At 44.7% G+C, this 23,999-nt stretch overlaps 1 protein-coding gene and 2 pseudogenes across 2 annotated transcripts; all 3 read left to right on the forward strand.

Moving 5' to 3' along the window:
* The first annotated feature begins 726 nt into the window (after positions 1 to 726).
* LOC108353113 (ubiquitin-conjugating enzyme E2 variant 2 pseudogene) lies at positions 727 to 9,475 on the forward strand (annotated as a pseudogene).
* Positions 9,476 to 13,863: 4,388 nt separating this feature from the next.
* Positions 13,864 to 14,633, forward strand: Plekhf2-ps2 (pleckstrin homology and FYVE domain containing 2, pseudogene 2; annotated as a pseudogene).
* Positions 14,634 to 17,333: 2,700 nt separating this feature from the next.
* On the forward strand, positions 17,334 to 23,373 carry Mbl1 (mannose binding lectin 1). Of its 2 annotated transcripts, NM_012599.2 has the most exons (5): positions 17,334 to 17,395; positions 19,297 to 19,457; positions 19,815 to 19,931; positions 21,682 to 21,756; positions 22,597 to 23,373. In NM_012599.2, exons 2-5 carry the CDS (start codon positions 19,307 to 19,309, stop codon positions 22,968 to 22,970), a joined length of 717 nt encoding a protein of 238 aa, NP_036731.2. In that variant the 5' UTR covers positions 17,334 to 17,395; positions 19,297 to 19,306; the 3' UTR covers positions 22,971 to 23,373. The 2 variants fall into 2 exon arrangements, with proteins under 2 accessions (NP_036731.2, XP_038950121.1); XM_039094193.2 differs by lacking the exons at positions 17,334 to 17,395; positions 19,297 to 19,457 and having other exon boundaries at positions 21,619 to 21,756; positions 22,597 to 23,372.
* Positions 23,374 to 23,999: the final 626 nt, after the last annotated feature.

A 23,999-nucleotide genomic window follows, 5' to 3' on the forward strand; every position in this document is an offset into this window, starting at 1 on the left:
ACGTGCTGCATACAAGTACCTTGATAAGTACTGATAACATTTGTTATTAGATATCAATGAATCTTTAAATGTGCCACAGAAACAGATAGGGTCATGGGAGCTAAAATGGTATTAGGGAGAACGTGACATCCATGCTGATGGCTGGGTGTCCCACGCGCGACTTTCCGCCGGCAAGAAGCACACGAGACATAGAAATTCTTGCTATGAGTGATACTTTATTCCTATCTCATGAAGAAGCCCCGCGCGCCGGCCAGGCGCGCCTATTTAACCCTCGCGCACGCATCCACACCTGATTGGTTGCTTACTCATGATCTCATCAGGCACGCCCCGGAATGGGCAAAGACCTGGCAGGAAGGCACTCTTGCACATGCGCACAGTTAACTACCTGAAAGGGGGGGCCAGCTGGCGCGGCGAAGGTTGGAGCCATCTTGCCATGGCGGAGTCTATCCTGACCTACCACGTGGGGCGCAGTGGAAGACAGCGCCAACTAGTGGTGGCAAACGTATTGCGGCCCTCTACAGCTGGGGCCATGGTAACTCCAGATCTGCACCCGTATGGTCCATATTGAGGAGTGACATCATCTTTTTCACCCCTACTCAGCCACTGGGATGGTATCTACTGTGCCATGGGTGGAGGTGGGACTCAAGGCGCAGGTTTCTATGAGACATCCTACTCTCAAATGCATGGAATGGATTATGTGCTCCACCATTTAGGTGGACCGTGACCATGACCCACACTCCGGGTATCCATAGGGGTGTGACTATGCCTTGAGGGGACAGCCACCTACACATCTTATCTCTAGAAGTCTCCCGTGCTTCCCTCATATGACACTCCTCACATTTCCATGTTTTCTTGGACAAAAGGAAGCTCAGGAACTGCCGGATAGAGAATTGTTACCTACACTTTCATGAATGGTAACTGCCAAGCTGGTCTTCGAACCTGTGTGCTGAGGACTCAACATACAAACCATTGGGGGGGGGGGTGTTCCTGACAGCTAAAGAGCAAGAAAAAGATGCATATTCTCAGTTTTATAGATCGACAGTCTAAAGCTTTGAAAGTTGATGCCTCATTTCCTGTTAGGTCTATTTTTATGACATTACTCGTCACTGTAACTACATTGTTTTTTTAAAACATTTTTAGGGAGCTATTGCTGGTTTGGGGGAAAGGATGATTTTTTAAAGTTGATCTTTAATTCAACCATCTTTTTGGATTCTTTTTTTTTTTCTTAATATTTCAGTGTAGGTGACTCTTTTTGGTTTTCTACATAAATCATCGCATTTATAAATAATGATGAGGTTGGGGATTTAGCTCAGCGGTAGCGCGCTTGCCTAGCAAGCACGAGGCCCTGGGTTCGGTTCCCTGCTCTGGAAAGAAAGAAAGAAAGAAAGAAAGAAAGAAAGAAAGAAAGAAAGAAAGAAAGAAAGATAGATGTTTTTCAGGGGTTGGGTATTTAGCTCAGTGGTAGAGCGCTTGCCTAGCAAGCGCGAGGCCCTGGGTTCGGTCCTCAGCTCCAGAAAAAAAAAAAGAAGGAAAAAAATGATGTTTTCCATATATATATATATATATATATATATATATATATATATATATATATATCCTTCATGTCCTCTTCTTAAACCACTAACTTCATTTAGTGCATGTGTTGTCCATGTATGCATGGATGTGGGGCCATCCACTGGAGGATATAAAACATACGTGTGTGTATGTGTTCTCCTAATGTGTCATAGGAGAATTTCTAATACTTCACCAGTGAATACTCATTGTCACATCTTTCCTGAATGGATGTTCTGAATTCATATAACACAGTGATAGCTGTGTATGACCACTTAGTGTGTCAATATTCACAAAGCTAAATTATGAGATCAGCCTAGGTATTCATCAACAGATGAATAGACAAAGAAAGCACGGCATATGTCCAAAATTGAGTTGTATTCTAACATAAAGAGCAACAGAATTATCTTCAGGGAAACTGCAAGACTGTAAGCAACATGTTAGGTGAACTAAGCCAGATTCAAACTTTATTTAAATATATCTTTGTACATTTGTGTACATACCCAACACACACACATACACAAGCACACACTCACACATACACACACATACTCATATACACACACACTCACACACACACCCACTCACACATACACACTCACACACACACTCACACATGCACACTCACACACACACCCACTCTCACATACACACTCACACACACTCACACATACACATACATACACATACACATACACACACTCACACACACACTCACACATACACACTCACACACACTCACACATACACAGACATACACATACACACTCACACATACACACACACACACTCACACATACACACTCACACACACTCACACATACACAGACATACACATACACACTCACACATACACACACACACACTCACACATACACACTCACACACACTCACACATACACAGACATACACATACACACTCACACATACACACTCACACACACTCACACACACTCACACATACACAGACATACACATACACACTCACACACACACTCACACATATACACACACTCACAGTCACACATACACACTCACACACACACACTCACACATACACATACACACTCACACACACTCACACATACACACACACACACACAATCAGATAGGCAGGAAGCAGTGGGAGATGGGAAGGAAACCAAGAGATGAACACACGGAACTGTACAAATTATGCATGTATGAAAATATCATAGTAAAACCCATTTTGTAATTTTTTTTAAATTGCATGTTTTAGGTTTCTAAGAGATACCTGGCACCAAGGTAGTGAAGCTCCCACGTTTCCTTAGTCTTCTAAGATTCATTTTCAGTTATTTTTGTAGGGCTAGGGATAAAATGTAGACTGCCCTGTACTACTAGGCAGCCACTAACTGTAGCCCTAGTTCACCAAGGCCCATTGGTTTGTTTAAGTCAAGAATGTATATGTTGAACTTGGTCAAGATTCCTAGGCATTTTCTTTGGGCTACAGCACAGAGAAGGTAAAGAGTGGGTGGCGATAGTTCCCAGGCCTGGGTGATGGCATTCAGTGTTCAGCTGAGCCTCAGAGATACCGAGCCTAAAGAAGGACTCCAAGATTGCCACCACTGGGCCTGGAGAGAGGAGGCTGCTCGTTAAGAGTATTACAAACCCCCCACTTCCAGTTCAATGAAGAGTAAAGTGAAAAAAAGGAAGCTGACCACTCTTGGGTGACCTCTGAACTTGTATAGTGAAAAGTATCCTTTCCCCTAGTATCCTTTGCCCAGGAGATCATCCTTCTAATCTTTATGAGTGAGGATGCTTATATTGCCTAAGATTCCCTGATTAAAGGAGGAGGAAGAATCATTCCCAGTTCTAGGAGCAATTAAGTGCTGAACCAGCAGAGGGTGTTTTTGTGGCTGAGTCATGGGGGAAAAAAGAAATGAGAGGCCTCAAACCTACACAAAGAACTATAGGCAACCGAGGCAAGCTGGAAGTGGGAGACACAATCTTCCTCAGAGACAAGCACATAAATTGGTTGTCCAGTGTCAAAGGTCAGTCCTGGAAACATACATGCAAGAAACATTATTTACATTGGGTAGGTTATATTTAGGAGTATAATAATAATTAGCAAAAAAGGAGACCATGAATTTGAAATGCAGGGAGGGGTATATGGGAATGTTTGGAGGGAAGAAGGGGAAGAGAGAAATATTGTTATTATATTATAATCTCAAAAAATAAAGTGGAAAAATAAATAAAAACCAACTGACAACAGCCATCAAAAAAATAAAACAGAAGGACGGAGGAAACTTTGAGCTGCACCATGCTAGGACAATGTGGACCTGCCTCACTGCTCAGAGAAACCTTCTTCTGGGCTGTGTGATGCCAAATCACAGAAGCACCGTGTCATTTATCCACTACACATGAGCAGTTGCTCCCTAAAACACAAGACCCCAGTAACAAGACACTGTGGACGTACACCCACATCTGAGCCACGCTTGGGTGGGAGGTTCACACAAAGTCTTTTTTCCGAAGGAATTAGTTCCCAAGAGGAACTGTCAGAAGCCACAGAACAATCAGACACAACCCGTCAGTATGTTCTGGGAAACAACAATATCTTCCCTGGCTAGTAATTTCCTGTAATAACAGACGTGTCTCACCTTTGCACCAAAGTTTTCATCATCTTTCATGTAACTTAAAGCAACATCCATGTCTACAACCTCATGTGACCATCACACAAGTCTAGAAGGAGTGAAGAGATCCTACACTGACTCTTGTGTTACTCCCTTAGCTATTGGACAATGAAAGAAAGTATCTCAGGGGATTAGAATTTCTTCCAGGAATCTCATGTTGGGAGAAGGAAAAGGGAGAAGCATGATGCTAGCCAGAGAAGGGCTTTGCTTCCTCAAGAGGAATTCTGACAAGTCTTTACACCACCTTATACAGCAGGTGGGAGTCAAGATGACTTTGGATTGAAGATGAGTGGGACCAGACCTTGACTAGGACTGCTTGGCTATCATAATTCTGGCCTTCTTAAACTTTAATCTCATGCCTGAACCATGAAAATCCACTTAGGGGGTCGCTGGGTCTCTTTGTCCCTATTTCTAATATGACTACATTGAATAAATCTCCCTTTTCTGGTTCTTACTGTTAATCTGGTTCTTTTACTTGGTTTATTGAGCATATTAAGTGAACCTGACTTCTTAGGGCTTCAGGGACATCATCTCCAAACTAATATGGTTACCAAAAACAATCACATGCAAGAAAAGCAAGAGAAGGGTTGGGGATTTAGCTCAGTGGTAGAGCGCTTGCCTAGCAAGCGCAAGGCCCTGGGTTTGGTCCCCAGCTCTGAAAAAAAGAAAAGAAAAAAAGAAAGAAAGAAAAGCAAGAGAAGAGCCCACAAGTTACCCTTTACTTCGAGAAGCATCAGCTTCAAACCCCGTCATCATTTTTTGGTTGCAATGGGGTGTTGAATGTAAAATAAGAAATCTTAACTACAAGGCTAGGGACAAGCTCATCTGGGGTGTGTTTTAAATCAAACCCAGGAGTCTGGCATTACAGGGGTCTTTGAGGAGAGTATGTGTAGAATTTGAAATCTTGTACTAGTGTTGAGAACAGAGTGAGCTTCAAGTGTTAAGCTTGTACACATCCGAATCGAGACTTTTACTAAAACTTTATGTGTATTAACTTAATGTATTATATGGGTTTATTTTTTTATTATATGGGTTTATTATATCCTGTGTTAGGCTGGAACCCCTGCTCATCCCGTGTTCAAGCTGTGAAACCCCGTCTGCCCTCTTTTTCACAACCCTGCTTGCATAGAGAAAACTCCCCTGACTTCTTGAAGAAAACTCCAGGCTAACAAGTCATCACTCCTTGTCTCCCCACTTCTGGCAGCCCACCCAAGAGTGCCTACCCAGGGGCTCAGTATTTGACCACGTGTAGACACAATCCAAGCTCCTAGCTGGCATATCGTCACTCCTCACCTATTCTCTACAGAGCCCTCTTGCTTTAGCCCAGATGTGCTACTTCACTGACCGCCGCCTGTGAGATTGGTGAGCCAACCTGAGAGCTGCCCCCTAATAAACCTGCTTTTATCTACTTTTAATCTGGTCTAATCTGGCCTATATCTGTGTGACGAAAGGAGGGAAAATGCCTATCAGTCTGGTAGTAAAGGTCTCATGACCTTTGCTCTTTGCCAGGGACTCCACTCTAGATGCTATTTTTCTTTTTCGATTATAAAATGGAATATTAGCCTGGTGGTGGTGGCTCAGTGCCTTTAATCCCAGCACTTGGGAGGGAGAAGCAGGTGGATATCTAAGTTCAAAACCAACCTGGTCTACAGAGAGGCTCCCACAACAGCCAGGGCTACAGAGAAGCTGTGTCTCGGGGGGAAAAAAAGGAGAAAAAAAAAAAACTAAACCAAACGAACCAAACAAAAAAACAAAAAACTGAAACAACCACCACCACCACCACCACCACCACCACCACCACCACCACCACCAGGACCACTACCAAAAACCATACAATAGAATATTGAAGTATATGAAGGTAAAAAAAAAATATTTACCAGTTCTCACACAGCCACTTTATAAACTAGTGAAAGCAGAAAGTCAAATTCCAGAGGCCATACTATAGGTGTGCTGGTAGGCTCTAGTGAATTTTTATATTATGTCATCTTGTATTTGTATTTCTACACACACACACACACACACACACACACACACACACACACACACACACACTGTGATGGTTTGAATGAAAATGGTCCCATAGGCTCATAGGGACTGGTTCTATTTGGAGGTGTGGCCTTTTTGGAGGAAGTGTGTCACAAGGGGTGGTCTTTGAGGTTTCAGATGCTCAACTGAGGCCCAGTGTCTCACTCTCCTCCTGCTGTTTGCTGACTGAGCTATGTGAACTCTCAGCTCATTTTCCAGTACCATGTCTGCTTGTGTGACCCATGCTTCCCAACATGATGATAACGGACTGAACTGTACGACGGCCTTAATGAAATGCTTCCTATAAGAGTTGCTGTGGTCATGGTGTCTCTTCACAGCCATAGAAACCCTAAGATACGTATACAGATACACACATATTCCTTAAGATTTCTCTTCCTCCTTGAAGAGAGGAAGCTTCTTGGTAGGTATATCAGAAGAGGATGTGGGGAAGAGGAATAGCTAATAAGAAGGGTGTTTGAAACAGTTCATATAGAATCTTACTGCTTTATAAGCTTCACATATACATTTGAATATATATATGCACATAAGATATAAGAATATATATTTGAATATATATTCATATAAGAGCATTTAATTGGACTTATTTAACACAGCCATGTGTACTGGCTAGTTTTGTGTGTCAACTTGACACAAGCTGGAGTTATCACAGAAAAAGGAGCTTCAGTTGTGGGGATGCCTTCATGAGAGCCACCTGTAAGGCATTTTCTCAACCAGTGATCAAGGGGGGAGGACCCCGCCCATGGTGGGTGGTGCTGTCCCTGGGCTGGTGGTCTTGGGTTCTACAAGAGAGCAAGCTGAGCAAGCCAGGGAAACCAAGCCAGTAAGTAACATCTCCCTCCATGGTCTCTGCATCAGCTCCTGCTTCCTGACCTGCTTGAGTTCCAGTCCTGACTTCCTTTGGTAATGAATAGCAATGTGGAAGTGTGAGCTGAATAAACCCTTTCCTCCCCAACTTGCTTCTTGGTCGTGATGTTTGTGCAGGAATAGGAACCCTGACTAAGACAGCATGTGATGCTCCTCTCAGAAAACGGAAGCTATAGGTTTCCAGATAAAAAGTCCAATGACATATGTAGGACACTTCCATTCAAGTTGTTGGTCCCGCGTCCCAGAGTCTCCTAAAGCAGCACAAGCTAATGCTCTTGCCTGCCTACCAGAATTTGACAGTAGGACACTGTTTTGTGACACTACACACAGTGATGAGAGGACATGGATAAATCAATTTGGCACTGATCAGAAAGCATTCCCAATGGTGGCTAGGCTTTCAGAGTACTACAAGGTCCTACATAGGGTGATGGGGAATGGGAGGAAATTGTTAACAATCTTAACCGGATGTAAACTTTGTGAACCACAATAATGAGTGGAGTAGAAATATATGCCCATGAGTACAAGAACAGCATGAATGTTATTGGGACAACCAACCACTTTCTGATTGGATTTAAGGCCTGCTCCACAGGAGCAAAGGTGTATCTGGTATGGTAAATCTAGCTAAGAACCCAAGGTTGGGTAAATATCTAAGGGGGGCTTCTATCCCAAGTTAGATCATTTAGTTCCAAACAAATGACACAAACCTTTATATTTAAAGCAGCACTAGGGCTGGGAAGATATCAACACTTTATGCTATTTTGTCTACTTCCCTGTCAATAACCCCAAGATATCACTTGACATGTTATGCTTGGGCTGTTCTTATTCCAATTGGCCAGCCCTCTTGGCTATGTTTTCATGATTCACCTACCTGATGATGTCTTCTTTCTTCTTCTCTCCTCCTGGTCTCGGCCTCAGACCCCAGCTCAGGAACCAAAGCCTTGCCTACTTCTATTCTGCCTAGCTACAGGCTGTAGGCATCTCTATCGACCAATCAGGGATAACTTGTGGGGCAAGGTTATGTAGCATCACTTAATGTACATGAAGATCTCCTCATTTCTCAGGGCGACCAGACCTTGGGGGCCAGTATTTAACATTGCAATACATAGCAACAAACAAACCTCAACAGTTGGGGAGTTTCTAGGCTCCAAAGGCAAACCCACTATTATTGTTATCCTAAGTGGACATAGTGTCAGACTTCCTTTTAGATTCACGTCTTTTCACGGATAGATTAGTGCAGCTCTTGGACCTCCTCAGTGAAATTTCTTTGTACGGTGGATGGTGATTAGCACAGAAAGTCACAAGGTGCTAAGAATGACTTTCCGTGGCCATAAACATGACATCTATATGTGACATTCTCTCTCCAGTACTCAGAAACAAGCACAGACAAAGGGGCTGTAAAGATCGCAAAAGCCAGAGGCCTGGGAAGACTGGGGTGAAAGAGTATCTTCTGGACATGATGGGATTGCTGTGCTCAACTCACAGCAGCTGTGGTTACCTGCATAAGACCTGTGGAAGATCAAGCCAGCCAACATTCTGGCATGGGCTGAGAAAAGGTCATGAGACCCTATTCATAACTGGGGAACTATTGATAATTGGTGTTTCTGGGGAAGAATAATCTGCTTTCTTTAAGAGTATGGCTCTTAATAGGAGATTGCACTCCAGTGGACAGTCCCGTACCCAGGAATAGATGGTCAACACAAATTTGACTTGATAGGTTTTGGGGGAGGAGGAGGAGGAGGAAGAAGAGGAGGATGAAGAGGAGGAGAAGGAGGAGGAGGAGGAAGGGGAGGGGGAGGAGGAGATGACTGGGAAATTGAAGGGATTAAGGAGTTAGGGGTAGACCTGGGAAGAGTTAGGAGGAGGAAGAAGATCAGGAAGAGGGGTAAAAATAGTTAAAATCCATTTTATAAAATCTTAAGATCCGTGCATCTGGTAGTGGTCTCCACAGGAGTTAAAGTTCCTCATAATTTTCGCTAGTTGGAAGAATTTGAAGAAGGACAAAAAGGAGTAGGTGATGGTACAGTTAGCTGGGACCTTGAAGATGATGAAGACATAACACTTACAAGGTGGACAGGCATGATTATTGGGCCACCAAGGACAAGCTATGAAGACAGAATATATAACCCGAAGGTAGAATGGGGATCTAAACACCCAGAAGGTCCTCCATCAGTTAGATATGTAACAAAGATTAATATGAATGGAATCAATAGTTCTAGTGGGATGGTGGATGCACGGAGCATACGAGTATAGCAAAATGGCAAAATTCCTATAGCATTAAAGTTGTACTTCAAGAGCTAAGACCTCTTACGATGTTCAAAGAAAATATGAAGCTTCCACAGCCACCAGAAGGACAGATGTACAACTAATTTTAGTGGCTCTTGAACGTCGTAAATCAGCAAACTTCTACTCGTGTTAGTGTCTTGATTAAATACCACCATGCAAAACACCCACACATTAAGCAAGAGAACTGCAGCTGGTGAGCATGACCTGGACAGTTGTAAGAATATATTTAATGTATGTGCACCTATTATGTTTCCAGGTAACAAGAGGAGTGCAGCACAATTTTCTTCTCTCTTCTTAAAGCGCTGTCATTTAAACATGAACCTGAAGCATTCAAAAATGGAAGTCGGGTTGTCAAGACAGAAGCATGGCGAAGGAGTGTCAGGTGCCACCGGAACCTTTGTTTTTCTGAAGGTAAAGTCTCAAGAAGGACGAACAGAACCGGCAGGCTTTATCCACCACATTGAGAGCTGCAGATGGAATTGTTTAAAGTAACAGACATAATGATTAGTCACCAACTGTGTTAGTTCTTGAAGCGGTGTGGGCGCTGACTACTGTTAGTGTCAAACGTAGGTTAATCCTATGTTTTTATCACAGGTTTTGATGCCTGCATTTATAATAAAAAGATGGGGTTTTGAATTCCTGTTAAAAGATGTTACATGGGGTTGGGGATTTAGCTCAGTGGTAGAGCGCTTACCTAGCAAGCGCAAGGCCCTGGGTTCGGTCCCCAGCTCCGAAAACAAGAAAAAAAATAAAAAAAAAAAAAGCTGTTACATGTAATGGACATGATAATTTGTTTACAGTCTTCGTTTAATAAAACATGCTTAGAAGTTTTAAGTGAAGTCAACAAAAAGGAAATAAGAGTGTGAATATGTGTTTTTGAGGCGAAAGTTAGTATTAAGATGTAAATAAAACATGGAATGTGTCTTCAGGAAAAAAATAAAATCTTTTTTTTTATCAATTATTATTACTTTTTAATTTTTTTTTAATTTTTTTTTATTTTTTATTTTTTTATTAACTTGAGTATTTCTTATATACATTTCAAGTGTTATTCCCTTTCCCGGTTTCCGGGCAAAATCCCCCTCCCCCCTCCCCTTCCTTATGGGTGTTCCCCTCCCAACCCTCCCCCCATTGCCGCCCTCCCCCCATAGTCTAGTTCACTGGGGGTTCAGTCTTAGCAGGACCCAGGGCTTCCCCTTCCACTGGTGCTCTTACTAGGATATTCATTGCTACCTATGGGGTCAGAGTCCAGGGTCAGTCCATATATAGTCTTTAGGTAGTGGCTTAGTCCCTGGAAGCTCTGGTTGCTTGACATTGTTGTACTTTTGGGGTCGCGAGCCCCTTCAAGCTCTTCCAGTTCTTTCTCTTAAATCTTAAAGAATTCGTGGAAATACAAAGATAAATAAGAGTTCTCGTCATTTGTTAGGAACTTTCGGGTTTTGATTAACAACTTTTAGCTACTCATTTGGGTACGGTTTCCCTCTCATTCCAGCCCTTTATAGGAGGAAGACATGATCTCTAAAGATTTAATAAAATTCATCTTAAAACTTCATAGTGACTTTCTAATTAGTCTAGATAGAGAAATAGATAGTGTCTATTTCAATACTTTATGGTTAATAATATATCAGTCATTCTAACATTCCTTAGGCCAACTTAAACAATTTTTTTCGTCTTTTGTTTTTTGTTTTTTGTTTGTTTGCTTGCTTGCTTGCTTGTTTTGAGTCCGTGTTTCTCTGTGTAGCTGTGGCTGTCCTGAAACTTAATTTGTAGACCAGGCTGGCCTAGAATTCAAAGATCCACCTACCTCTGTCTTCAGATTACTGGGATTAAAGGCGTGCACCACAACTGCCCAGCAACTTAAAAAATTTAAAATTGCCTTCTAATATCAATTTTATCAAATTTTCAGACTGCTATAAGGTCTGTTGAACACAACATAGATTTATATTATTAACAATATCTATATCAGCATAACATTCCGTTTCCTTCCTGATTTGCTAACGGATTATACTGTTTCTATAGTCATTGGTATTAGTACCTATCTGACACGTCAGATATCGACAAAAGTCACTATCTCAGATGCTTACAACACTCTCTTTTTTTCTTTTCCTGCACTTTGTGCTAAGCTTTGAAAATATCGGTTGCATTTGCCTGGACTCAAGTGCTCTGTGCAGAACGTCTAGGTGAGTTCATATCTATTCTGTTCATGCAATGATCCTGCTAGCATGTTCTTCCTAGGGCTGGGAAAGAAACAAATACATCACATTTAACCAGTGAGGACCCTTGAGGTGGCTGCTTCCTTCCAACTTGCTCAGTCATGAAGCCAAGACAAATACCAAAAGAGCTGACTGTTTATTCTCCAGGCCCAAGTGGGCCCTTCTACAAAGGACTTCAGCAAAGAGCATAGGCGTGTAATTCTATAAAAAGAAATAAGCAAACGTATTTAAAGCACCAGGGACATGTCTGCCAAATAGTTATTTACTTATATAACCAATTTATATTTTACTACAATTTCTGGATTTTTTTCCTTACTTTATTTAGTTCATTAATGGTAATCATCCTTCCCTTTTCCTTCCTTTTGTTTGGTTTTTGGCATATGTCTTAGGATGCAGCAGAGGGAGGCCTGAAACTCACTGTACAACTCAGAATGGTCTCCTATTACACTTCCAAGGATGGTGACCAGCATGTGCCATTACCTAAGGCAGATCAAAATCTTTTTACTCTTTCTTTGCTCATAGATACTCTTCTCTCTCTCTCTCTCTCTCTCTCTCTCTCTCTCTCTCTCTCTCTCACTTCAGCTACATTTAGAGTAGAGTCTTATGTAAACTTTTAAGTTTGAAATCCCTGTTTTTATGAGTAATCTACTCATTGGCTATATGAACTAAATAGCATTTTTCTTCTGAGCCTCTGGGCCCAGTGGTTTGTACCAACAGTGAAAAACACAACCCCAAAAGGCATCTTCCTAACCACAGGGGCCCTTCTAGGTACCTGGCAGGCTTCCTCTAACAGGAATGAGGAGAGGACATGGTGTCTTGAGTAAACATGGACTGATGGCCCTTGAGAAGCCAAAATAGCAACCACGGAGTCACAGGAAGTGGCCTGGGCCCACTTCGTTCTGAGGAAATCAAACCTCTCAAGTTCTTTGGTAAGACAGAGTTCCAGTGACTGGGTGTGAACTTAGAGGAAAGCTGGCATCAAAGGTCACAGCAGGGACTTGGGCCACTTGATCAGCCTCTGACTGTAAGCACTGGACACTCCTAGAAACTCAACTCAAGGAGCCCCAATCTTGTCTGTTAGCTGCCAAACTTCTCTCCTTCATCTCTCACTGTGTCCTTCCTATGTGCCCAGGCCTGGGCTATTCTCTGGGGTAAAGTGAACCGTATCTAGTTCCTGCCTAACCAGTGCTAAGTGTCAGCACTGGTGAATGAGCCCAGCTGTGGCTCTACAAGGGTAGCCACAGGGGCTGCTCCAAGAACACAGTGCTAAGGGTTCATGTGTTCTACAGAGCTTTCTCGAGCACTGGCAGGTTGAAAACTCTGCCAGGCAGGCAGATTACCAATAACCTGGGTTCTCTTATTCCTCCTGAGTGGGAACCATTAGCACACAAAGTAAGGCTCTTTCAGTGCTGACGATCCTCAGTTCTAACAGCCAAGAAAGAGTGTGTAGAGTGGCAGACCAGAGCTTTAAGACTCCAAACCCTGAAGGTAGAAGGTTATTACTATAGCCAAGAGAATGGCTCTGGGCCTATGATTGGAGGCATATGATTGGCTTTAATCTCCAGAGGCCCCAGCACTTAACAGCTACTGGTAATTCTTGGCTTCTGGCAGCACTGTGTGGTAACGGTAGGTACCAGCAAGCAGCAGCAGGTTGGACCTTCTTGTATTAAGGTGCTCATACAAGCCATATCGAATCATACAGATCTACTGTGTCAGAACCCTCAGCTCTGGACAACATGCAGTAGCTACGAGGGCTTAGTAGTTCACTGAAACCCTCCTAATAACCCAGGCATACAGTTGCTTGTCTCTTAACTCTTTTCAGACTTGGTTATCGCCATTGTTTCTGTGTATGCCCGATTGAGAACGTTTGCTACAATATCTATGTCTGTTTCTTATGGAAAAAAAGTATCTTGGAAGTCACCTGCAAGCGGCCGTGCCCGCTGCGTCTGGACCACTCGGGCCTCGTGGGGCTCCACACACCCTGCTAGGCAGAGTCTCCCAACCCCGCTTCCTGCCCCCCACACACACACACCCCGGAGTCGGCAGCGAGGAGGAGGAGGAGGAGGAGGAGGAGGAGGAGGAGGAGGAGGAGGAGGAGGAGGAGGAGGAGGAGGAGGAGTCGCACCCTCGGTGCCATCGCCCACGCACAGCCGGGTTATTAGCAAAAGATGGTGGGTCGAGGGGTTGGGGATTTAGCTCAGCGGTAGAGCACTTGCCTAGCAAGCACAAGGCCCTGGGTTCGGTCCCCAGCTCTGAAGAAAAAAGAAAAAAAAAAAAAAAAAAGATGGTGGGTCGCCTGGAAAACAGTGAAGCAAACACGAGACTCATAAGTATTGTGCAGAACTGTTTTGGAACATCTGGTCAGCCTGGACCATCCCTGGACGGGCGCTTATTGGAGAAGGAGTATTGGCTAAGCTGTGCCGAAAGAACCCGAAAGCGAGGCAGTTTTTCTTGTTTAATGATATTCTTGTATGCGGCAATATTGTTATCCAGAAGAAAAAAAATACAACAAGTAACATATTATTCCCTTGGAAAATGTCACCACTGATCCCATCAAAGACGAAGGAGAATTACGAAATGGATGGCTTATTAGGACCCCTTGAGTCGCTTGCAGTTTATGCCGCCGCTGCCGCTGCCACGGAGAAGTCATTGTGGATGAATCGCATAAGTAAGTGTGTCCGTGATTTACTCTCCAAAAGTGGGAAGACGCCAGGCACCGAGCACACTGCTGTCTGGGTTCCCGACTCTGAGGCCTGTGCGTGTGTGCGCTGTCAGAAAGCAAAGTTCACACCAGTGAATCGGCGGCACCGTTGCCGAAAAGGTAGCTTTGTTTTCTGTGGTCCCTGCCCTGAAAAGAGATTTCTTCTTCCCAGCCAGTCTTCTAAGCATGTGTGGATTTGTGACTTCTGCTATGACCTGCTTTCCACTGGGGACATGGCCACGTGTCAGCCAACTAGACCAGACTCTTGCTGTCAGTCGTTGAAGTCTCTTAAATGACGCATCTGACAATGACGATAATAGCAGTGACTGAAGACATGCTGTGAAGTATTTAATTGGGTCTGACTGCCTGAGATTCAGCTTTGGGGGAATTCCTGGCTCTCTGAGTTTTGCTCTGGCCATGACTGCCTGAGAAGGTCTTACCCTCTGTGCCTCTATCCTGTAGAAAGCAGCCCTCTGCACTCTCACAGGGACAGACTGTTGCAAATACATCTGATAGGCTCTTGGCTCTCTACTCTCCATATTTCTAGATTAGCTTCTTGTACGTTGGAAAAGATGTTTATTTAACAGATCTTGCATTACATTTTCCCCCCGGATGTGGAAAAACTGAAAGCATGGAATGATGAGAACATTAGTACGTTGTGATTGATATCCCTGGCTTTCCCCCAAGCATTCTACGAGATGGTTAAGACACCAGTGACGGAACATGGCTCGGAGATGCTTTATTACTTCTCTTTTCTCAATACCAAGCAGTGCCCTACTGTGGCAAAATCAACGTAAGCCTGACCTTCTTGCTTCTTTGATGGATTTAAACACGCCGGTGCTCTTACAAGTGGAGAATGAGTGTTGATGGATGTAGGTAAGAGTATTTATTTGACAGCTGCCAGAGGTGTTTCCACTCTTAGATGAATACATATTTTTTCATAAAATCGTTGTGGTTATATTTTTACCTCTTTTACGCACCCAATTACAACGGCCACATATATGTTTAAGATTGCCGCTCTCGGGAACTTATTTGAAATTCATCACTAGTATGGTATGGAAGCAGAATATTCATTAGCTTCCACTTTCCTACGGTATTTTTACATATAACTTTATTTAATTTGCATTATGTCTCAAAGGAAAAATCTAAGGAAACCTTTATTTTTTTTTTTCCACACACGGTTACTCTGTGTAGCTTTGCTTGTACTAGAACTCCATCGTGTGACCAGGCTGGCCTGGAATTCTCAGAAATCCACCTGCCTTTGCCTCCCCAGGCACCACTACCACCTGGCAAAAATCAAAAGTTTTAAGAAAATTCTCACAGTGGAACATGGAGTCTTATAGATCTGGAAGAGATCAGAGTCTGACTAGATTCCCTGTCTGCAAGCATTATCGTGTGTGTGTGTGTGTGTGTGTGTGTGTGTGATAGAGAGAGAGAGAGAGAGAGAGAGAGAGAGAGAGAGAGAGAGAAATTGCCTTGATTTACAACATGGTGTTGTATTTTACAGAGTTATGAAGCCCAAAACAATTTTTTTGTTTTTTTGTTTTGTTTTGTTTTTGTTTTTGTTATTTTTTATTAACTTGAGTATTTCTTATTTACATTTCGAATGTTATTCACTTTCCCAGTTTCTGGACCAACATCCCCCTAACCCCTCCCCCTCCCCTTCTTTATGGGTGTTCCCCTCCCCATCTTCCCCCCATTACCACCCTCCCCGCAACACTGTTCACTGGGGGTTCAGTCTTAGCAGGACCCAGGGCTTCCCCTTCCACTGGTGCTCTTACTAGGCTATTCATTGCTACCTATGAGGTCAGAGTCCAGGGTCAGTCCATGTATAGTCTTTGGGTAGTGGCTTAGTCCCTGGAAGCTCTGGTTGTTTGGCATTGTTGTTCATATGGGGTCTCGGGCCCCTTTAAGCTCTTCCAGTCCTTTCTCTGATTCCTTCAACAGCGGTCCCGTTCTCAGTTCAGTGGTTTGCTGCTGGCATTTGCCTATGTATTTGCTGTATTCTGGCTGTGTCTCTCAGGAACAATATTTATTTTTGAAAAGCAATTGTATGTTTAATTTGTTTCTGAAATAATTTTGCAATATTTGGAAATAGAGTAGAAGTTGATATTTCTAAATGGTGACCATCAGTTGAGGTTGCTTTGAGAACTGGTAGTTATTCTGTTTGTGTTTGGAGACAGCCGTTAGGCTGTAGGCCTGCTCACTACAAGCAGTGGATGTGCCATTGTCATTCTGGTCACTGGCATGCTGCAGTTTCCAAATGTGGGAAACCAGCAGGCTAGAAGTTCTTTCTTTCTTTCTCTTTCAGAGTACTTACCAAATCCCACCCCCCTTTTCAAAATTTAAAACCTGCATAATTCTGTAGACGTCCTGGGGTTTGATTCAGTACCGTGTGAGTGGAAAAGTCATTGTTACTTCACTGTGTGGTTTCAGTACTGATCTTACTTTTCTGTTAAGATCTGAAAGAGTATGACTGTATAGGTCTGTCTCTCTGCAGGAAGTGTGAGAAAAGCATGGCCTGGGGACTTTGTTCCTGCTTTTTGTCTTGATTGGTTTTACTGTTAGATGGATTTTTGTTTGTTTCAAAGCAACACATACATGTAGTCAGTAAGCATGTTTGAAAGGACCATAAAAATCAGAGAAATCCTGATGGAAACTGGGAAATCCAGGAACCAAGGGGAGATGCCCCAAGATAACATTTGCAATGTCTACCTCTATTGATTGTTTTTACAATAAAAGTATTAGCAGCTTAAAAAAGAAGTATTTTGATGGAGCCATAGCCTGTGACTATAGAGGATCGGAGTGTCTAAGCTGTATGGACGGAGATCTGGGAGGGGAACGCAGTGGTAGCAGGACTGTAGACAAAGCGAGCTGCTGAGCACTGAGCAGAAATCCCACCAGCAGCTCTGGACAGCTTCCCAATTACAACAGCTCCAAGGATAGTTGCTTATTAAACTGGGGTTGAAGGCCAGTCCAGCTTGGTCCCTGGTCACCAGGCTAATGGGCCTGTCATTGAGGAGGAAGCTACCAGAAGCTGGGCTGGAGACACAGTTTCTCTTCCACTGCTCCTTTACTTTGACGAAACCCTAGTAAGTTGCAGTATGCACTTTGGGGTCCCACCGTGGTTCTGCGTCCTCTGCTTCCTTCCTCTCAGGTTATTTAGACGCCGCTGTACACCAGTCTGGAAGGTCAAAGTGAAGCCCGGGACAGGAAGAGTTCCACAGGATCCGGGTCAGGCTGAGAGTGAATGCTGGGGGGCGAGAGAGTTAGGGGGTGGGGGTGCATGGAGAAGGCCTTTTCTGAGTATCTTAATGTTGCATCTCTTTTAGGCGAAGGCCTTCTCCAATGATCGTCAATAAAATAGCTCTCTGAGACAGTCTTAGCTTGTGCATAGTCCTTCATTTGGGGTGGGCTTGTATGCATACACTGTTGGGGTAGACTTAGGGTTATAGAGTTTTGGGGAAGGGAGTGAGAATATCTAGGGTGGACAAAGGTCTTTAGCTGAAGGCTAGGGTACCTCATTAGCATGGGGAGGCCTTCCGGGGATCTCAGGTGCAGGACTGTAACATTCCTCAGGCGGGGTCCAGGATTCCCCAGGAAGAGAAGGGGAAGCCCTGCCGACAAAGGGAATCATTTCGTACTGAGCTCAGGGCAGTTCAGTAATTTCAGACCTCAACCTTTGCAACAAGGTTTCCTGACAGTCAATCATCTCAGGATGAAGGTGGTGGGGTCTGGAGTCTGGTTTCTCAGCTGAACCTTGTCAGGTTCAGGCAAGGGTTTAATGGAACAGCTCTTGTAGGCCTGTATCTCTCATCTGTGCCCTTCCTAGATAGACTTGACCATATGCAGGCTAAAGGACAGTCATTTTCAAAGGGAAGAGTAGGAGGAGAATGGGGAGGTGCCACCAACAGGACAACAGTGAATGGTCCTCTGCATGGTCCGAGGAGTTTCAAAAACATGCACAAAAGATAGAAAGAGAAAAGACAGAGAAGGATATAATCATGGACAATCCCTCCCAACTGCTCACCTCTCGCTGCATGCTGGAGAAAGGAAAACTTATGGGATGTGGCGGAGCAGATTAAGCAAGGACAGTGTGACAGCTGTTCAGACAGCACTAAGGACACTGGAATGAGGTCAAAGCAGAGGGACAGAGCTGGGAGGCCAGTGGCTCAGAGTAGGACCTGAACAGTCAGATTTTCCTGCTGGGAGAAGCATGTTGAGATGCACCCAGGCCTACCTGAGCCAGCATGGTAGGAGCCTGAGCTCTTACCTAGCAGAAATGACCTTTTGGTGAGATTTCAAGGCAAGAAAAGTCTCTCGTGGAAAGGATCCATGGACCAAGAAGTCCCCACTTTGATTGTGGTCTGCTTCAGCAAATTCTTGTCACAAAACAGAGACTTTGACCTGACCAGATCTTGGGAGCATAGTCACAACTCAGAGTAGGTGAGGCCTCAAAATGTAAAGGTGGCATTTTTACTTGAAATATGAACCACTGCTGGCTGAGAAACAGATCTCCTGAGTCCTTAGCTTCCCCCTCTACAATCTGGGTTGAGGACCCATGGGGAAAGGGAAAAGTGGGGAACTGCGATTTCTGTGAAATAGAAGGGGAGCCAAGAAACAGAGGTCCAGGGTCCTTTGGGTGCTAGGCAGTCTACATCCCTGCCAGACCACCACAAGCGTGGCTGGTTTATACTTCTCAGGGTTGTAAGGCCTCAGGGTCACACAATCTAACCCTTAAACATGGTGTCCACAGGGATGCTGGACCTCCCTTCCTCTTGCATCTTTCTTGGTTTTAGCCCTGACCTGACTCCCGTTTCTACATCAGTAGCCTCGGCTGTGACCCACCTTGAGTAGTAGTTCAGAACCAGAGGGTATGATATCCCCCACATCTGCTCCTCCCGGCTGGGGGTGCAGACTGCTAGGGCTAAGAACAAAAGCTTTAAGCCAAGTGTGAGGTGGAATTCGTCTCATTGACTTTCTCCCCCCTCAGGGAAGGGACCATGCTCCTGCTTCCACTGCTCGTCCTTCTCTGTGTAGTGAGCGTGTCCTCATCAGGGTCACAAACCTGTGAGGAAACCCTGAAGACTTGCTCTGTGATAGCCTGCGGCAGAGACGGGAGAGATGGGCCCAAAGGGGAGAAGGGAGAACCAGGTATGGAACCCCGTATTCTGGCTTTCTACACTTTTACCTCCGTAGGCGACTGTTCTGAATTCAGAGATGATGCGCAGGGACCTGGGGAGGCTTGGCTTTCATCGTGTCATGTTCTTCCCCTCATAACAATCTCTCAGCAGTATCACTGCCTCCCAGTCAACAGTGCTTAACAGCTCTCTCGAGTCTCATACAGGGTCTGTGAGGTGGGGCTGTCCCTCAGGACAGATATTCCGACTTGACTCACCAATACCTAGCTCTCAGGCTCTTTCTTGGAGTCAGTGTGGATCAAACTTTGAACTTCTAGAGAAAAAGAGTGAGTAACAGCCACCGGGACATGCTGCCTTTATCTCCCGACAGGTCAAGGGCTCAGGGGCTTGCAGGGCCCTCCAGGGAAACTGGGGCCTCCAGGAAGTGTAGGAGCCCCTGGAAGTCAAGGACCAAAAGGCCAAAAAGGGGATCGTGGAGACAGCAGAGGTAAGAGACTGCCTTACCATGACTAGCTTGAGTGGGGGTTGTGTCCTAGGAAAAAGAAGCCATGAGCCTCTGGTCTTTATGGCTCATCAGGACATGCTCATGTTTCTTGACTCAGTGTCACGATGTCTGCAAGAAATACCCTCCAGGGCCATTCCCCCACCAGTTCTCCTTAGGACACCGGGTTAGCTTTTCTTCAGGTGGAAGTCCAGTGTGTGATCCAGGCTATGAGGGAGGAACTGTGCCCTCCTCCATGTCTTCTGAAAGTGGTCTGTCTCATGAAACCCCAGAACAATGGAGGAAACCATAGCAACTGCTTCAGAGTGAAATTGGGGAGGGGAGAATTAAAAGTATTAAAGACTTTGCACGAAGGCCTAAGTTCAATCCCGAGTACCCACACAACACAGAACAAAACAAAAAACAAAAACTCAATATTCACGTTGGCACGCATATGTAATCCCAGCACTGGAAAGGCAGAGATAGACACAGACCTGGGGTTTGTTAGCCAGGTAGTCTAGCCTATTCTGCAAGCTCTAGACAGTGAGAAAACAAGTCTCCACAAAATGATGGCTCCTGAGGAATGACACCCTACGTTGATCTCCACCCTCTACACACACACGCGCACACACACACACAACACACACACACACACACACACACACACAACACAGAGAATTTGCCAGTAATGAAAAATGAAAAAGAATCATAAAGAAAAATCAGAGACTAATGAGTATTCTTTTTAGAAATTGATGTATTATAATGTTTAGGCATTACGTTTAAACAAAGGAAGGAGAGCCACTGTCACAGGCCATTAGGATAACTAATTTACACCTGGGAAAGCAGCAATATTACTTCTCCCCATTTTCTTCTTTAGCTCTCATGTTTTTCTGGAATAAGCTTACTTTTTAACGGGCCTTATCATTTGTGTGTATAAGAATATTCATGTACGTACATTTTCATGTGTATGCAAGTGCCTGTGTGATGGGTATACATAGGTGTGCATGAATGTGGAGTCCAGATGTCAGACTCAGGTATTGTAGAATCCATCCTTTTTTTTTCCTCTTTGGAGACAAGGTCTCTTATTGGCCTGGAGCCTATCAAGTAGGCTAGGCTAGGCTGGTTGGTCAGCAAGCCCCAGAGATCTACCTGTCTGCCCCTCTCTGTATCTGCTCAGCACGGGGACGACATGCCTGGCTTTTATGTTGGTTCTTATGTTATATTGGCTTTTATGTTATATTATGGCAAACACTTTGCCTACTGTATTTCTTAGAGCTTTCTTTTTCTTTTCCTGGTTTTTTAAAATATTTTTAATTTGCATTTCAAATGTTATCCCCTTTCCCTCACCCAACCACCCACCCTTTCCCACCTCCCCACCCTGACATTCCCCTACACTGGAGGAGGAGGGGTTCCAGGCTTGGCAGGACCAAGGGCTTCTCCTCCCTTTAGTGCCCAACAAGGCCATCCTCTGCTACATATGCAGCTGGAGCCATGGGTCAGTCCATGTATAGTCTTTGGAAGATGGTTTAGTCCCTGGGAGCTCTGGTTGGTATTGTTGTTCTTATGGGGTTGCAAGCCCCTTCAGCTCTTTCAATCCTTTCTCTAACTCCTCCAATGGGGACCCCGTTCTCAGTTCGATGGTTGGCTGCAATCATTCGAGCTTTCTAACGGCACCTAATACCTTCCACACCAGTATTTGAGTCTCCAGATTGAAGTCTTCTTTTCACCGAGCACCCTCTTCCTGATGCTCTTGCAGCCATTGAGGTGAAGCTGGCAAATATGGAGGCAGAGATAAACACCCTGAAGTCAAAACTGGAGCTAACCAACAAGTGTAAGTGTTCTCTGGGTCCCGGGTGTTCTCACTCCACTTCCCTGCAGATCTCGAGTTCAGGGAAAGTGGGAGAGGGCTAACGGTTCTGAATGCTAACTTTACCCCAGGTCTCTGCAAGCATCCTCTTTCTTATGATGTAATATCGTTCCGTCTCCTCACCAACTCTGGCTGAGACATTAGACTTGTCTCGGGACCAGGGAGGTTGCTCAGTAGTAAAAAAGCGCTCAGCACACAAGCCTAAAGACTTGAATTTAATCCCTAGAACCTACAGTGGGAGAAGAGAATCAACTCTTAAATGCTGTCCTCTGACCTACACGGACACATGGTGCCGTGCACGTAGACACATACAGAGAAACACACACACACACACACACACACACACACACACACACACAATTTTAAAAAGATATTTTACTCCTTACAAACAAGGAAAGGGAAATCAGGAAGTACAACTCATAGAGCTTGCAGACAGTGTCAAGAAAGGGCCGTGTGGAAGTCTGTTTTGTCCAACATCTTTGTTGTTTACTCCCCACTCACCATTCTTAGCTGAATATTGGTGCCCTTTTCTTATTCTGGTGCCCAAATGGGGCAGGGAGGACACAAGTGCCATCCTGTGTTTACCTGTTTTTTTTTTAACTGATGTCGATGTTAACAGTGAGCTATCCCAGGAGGCTCCCGCTGATTTCATGAAATTGTGGATTTCTCTCACGGCTCTACTGCTGTTCTGGGTCATACCTTTTTCCTAGGTTCTATTTAGAGTCCTGAAATCCCAGAGGACTTTTTCGACTAAGGTCCTGGCTGGGCACCACACTGAGTGAGCCTCATCCACTCTGATTTCAGTGCATGCCTTCTCCATGGGTAAAAAGTCTGGGAAGAAGTTCTTTGTGACCAACCATGAAAGGATGCCCTTTTCCAAAGTCAAGGCCCTGTGCTCAGAGCTCCGAGGCACTGTGGCTATCCCCAGGAATGCTGAGGAGAACAAGGCCATCCAAGAAGTGGCTAAAACCTCTGCCTTCCTAGGCATCACGGACGAGGTGACTGAAGGCCAATTCATGTATGTGACAGGGGGGAGGCTCACCTACAGCAACTGGAAAAAGGATGAGCCCAATGACCATGGCTCTGGGGAAGACTGTGTCACTATAGTAGACAACGGTCTGTGGAATGACATCTCCTGCCAAGCTTCCCACACGGCTGTCTGCGAGTTCCCAGCCTGAGGAAACCAGTGCCTCCATCGTCTCCTTGGCTCTCAGTCGCTTCCAAAAAAAATTCAGTTACTGGTTTCTCAAGTTTAGTGTTAAGTGATTCTTTTGATGGGAGAGAATGTATTTGCTTGTGGCATGAGGACACGAATAGAAGCTGACCGGGAGGCACCAGGATCTGGTTGAGCACGGAGCAAAGGTCACATCCATTTTGCTAGGAACACAGCAAGAAGTCAACTATGGAAAACCTACAATAAATATCCCCTGCCCTTTTCACCAGAGGACCAAAGGTGGTCCTTATCTGTGCCAGAGTGGCAGCTGATCTCAGCCATAAAAGCACCCAATTCCCTTTCTCCATGAATTGTCACTAAGTGGTGTCAAACGTGCCTGTTTGAAGTCATCCTCAGTCTACAAGGTGTTCTTGCCTCTTGTGTGTTCCTTTACAGGGATCTCTATCTGGTGGAGGGGGGAAGAGAGCTAACACTTCTGGATACTTACCATACCCCAGGCATAGGCTGGCTAGGTCCCCTTTATGATAGAGCTGTTGCTTTTAGGGTCCATGTGCTGCCCCAGGGACCCTCTCTGTCTACCTGACAACAACAAAGGGCAGTATCCTTTGTGAGTAACCACACTGAGTCCTAAGAACCTCCCGCCATGGAGCTGCGCCTTCCCTTTACTCACTCTGCCCCCCAAGAGCAAAACTTTTCTTCTTGCTCTGTTATGTGAGACTATGTGATATTGTGTTCCAGCAACCTAGAAAGAGGCAGATGGCCATTCACAGGGTATCCATCTTTAAATGTCAGTCCCCATCGCCCAGCAGCTCTTCCTTTCACCAAAACATCCTCATTACAGATCAGTGAGCCCATTATCTGTTCACAGAGAGGAAAAGTCCTGTGTTAGCTTTTCCCCCTAAGGGTTAAACGATGCCACCTCAGCAGCCAGCACTGGGCCTTCCTCCTGTGCAGTTCTGGTTCTCCATTGGTCCAAAGTTTGGATCTATCTATTGTGACCATGGGATTTTTGTTTTCCATTTCCCTGAGGGTA

The sequence above is a fragment of the Rattus norvegicus genome, chromosome 16, assembly GCF_036323735.1.
Source record: "Rattus norvegicus strain BN/NHsdMcwi chromosome 16, GRCr8, whole genome shotgun sequence".
In the NCBI taxonomy this organism is placed as follows: Eukaryota; Metazoa; Chordata; class Mammalia; order Rodentia; family Muridae; genus Rattus; species Rattus norvegicus.

Excerpts from the sequence above, each read along its gene's own strand:
- Mbl1 (NM_012599.2), top strand. The coding sequence starts at position 19,307 with ATGCTCCTGCTTCCACTGCTCGTCCTTCTCTGTGTAGTGAGCGTGTCC. Across the intron at positions 19,932-21,681 it reads GGATCGTGGAGACAGCAGAG|CCATTGAGGTGAAGCTGGCA; the intron begins GTAAGAGACTGC and ends ATGCTCTTGCAG. Across the intron at positions 21,757-22,596 it reads ACTGGAGCTAACCAACAAGT|TGCATGCCTTCTCCATGGGT; the intron begins GTAAGTGTTCTC and ends CTCTGATTTCAG.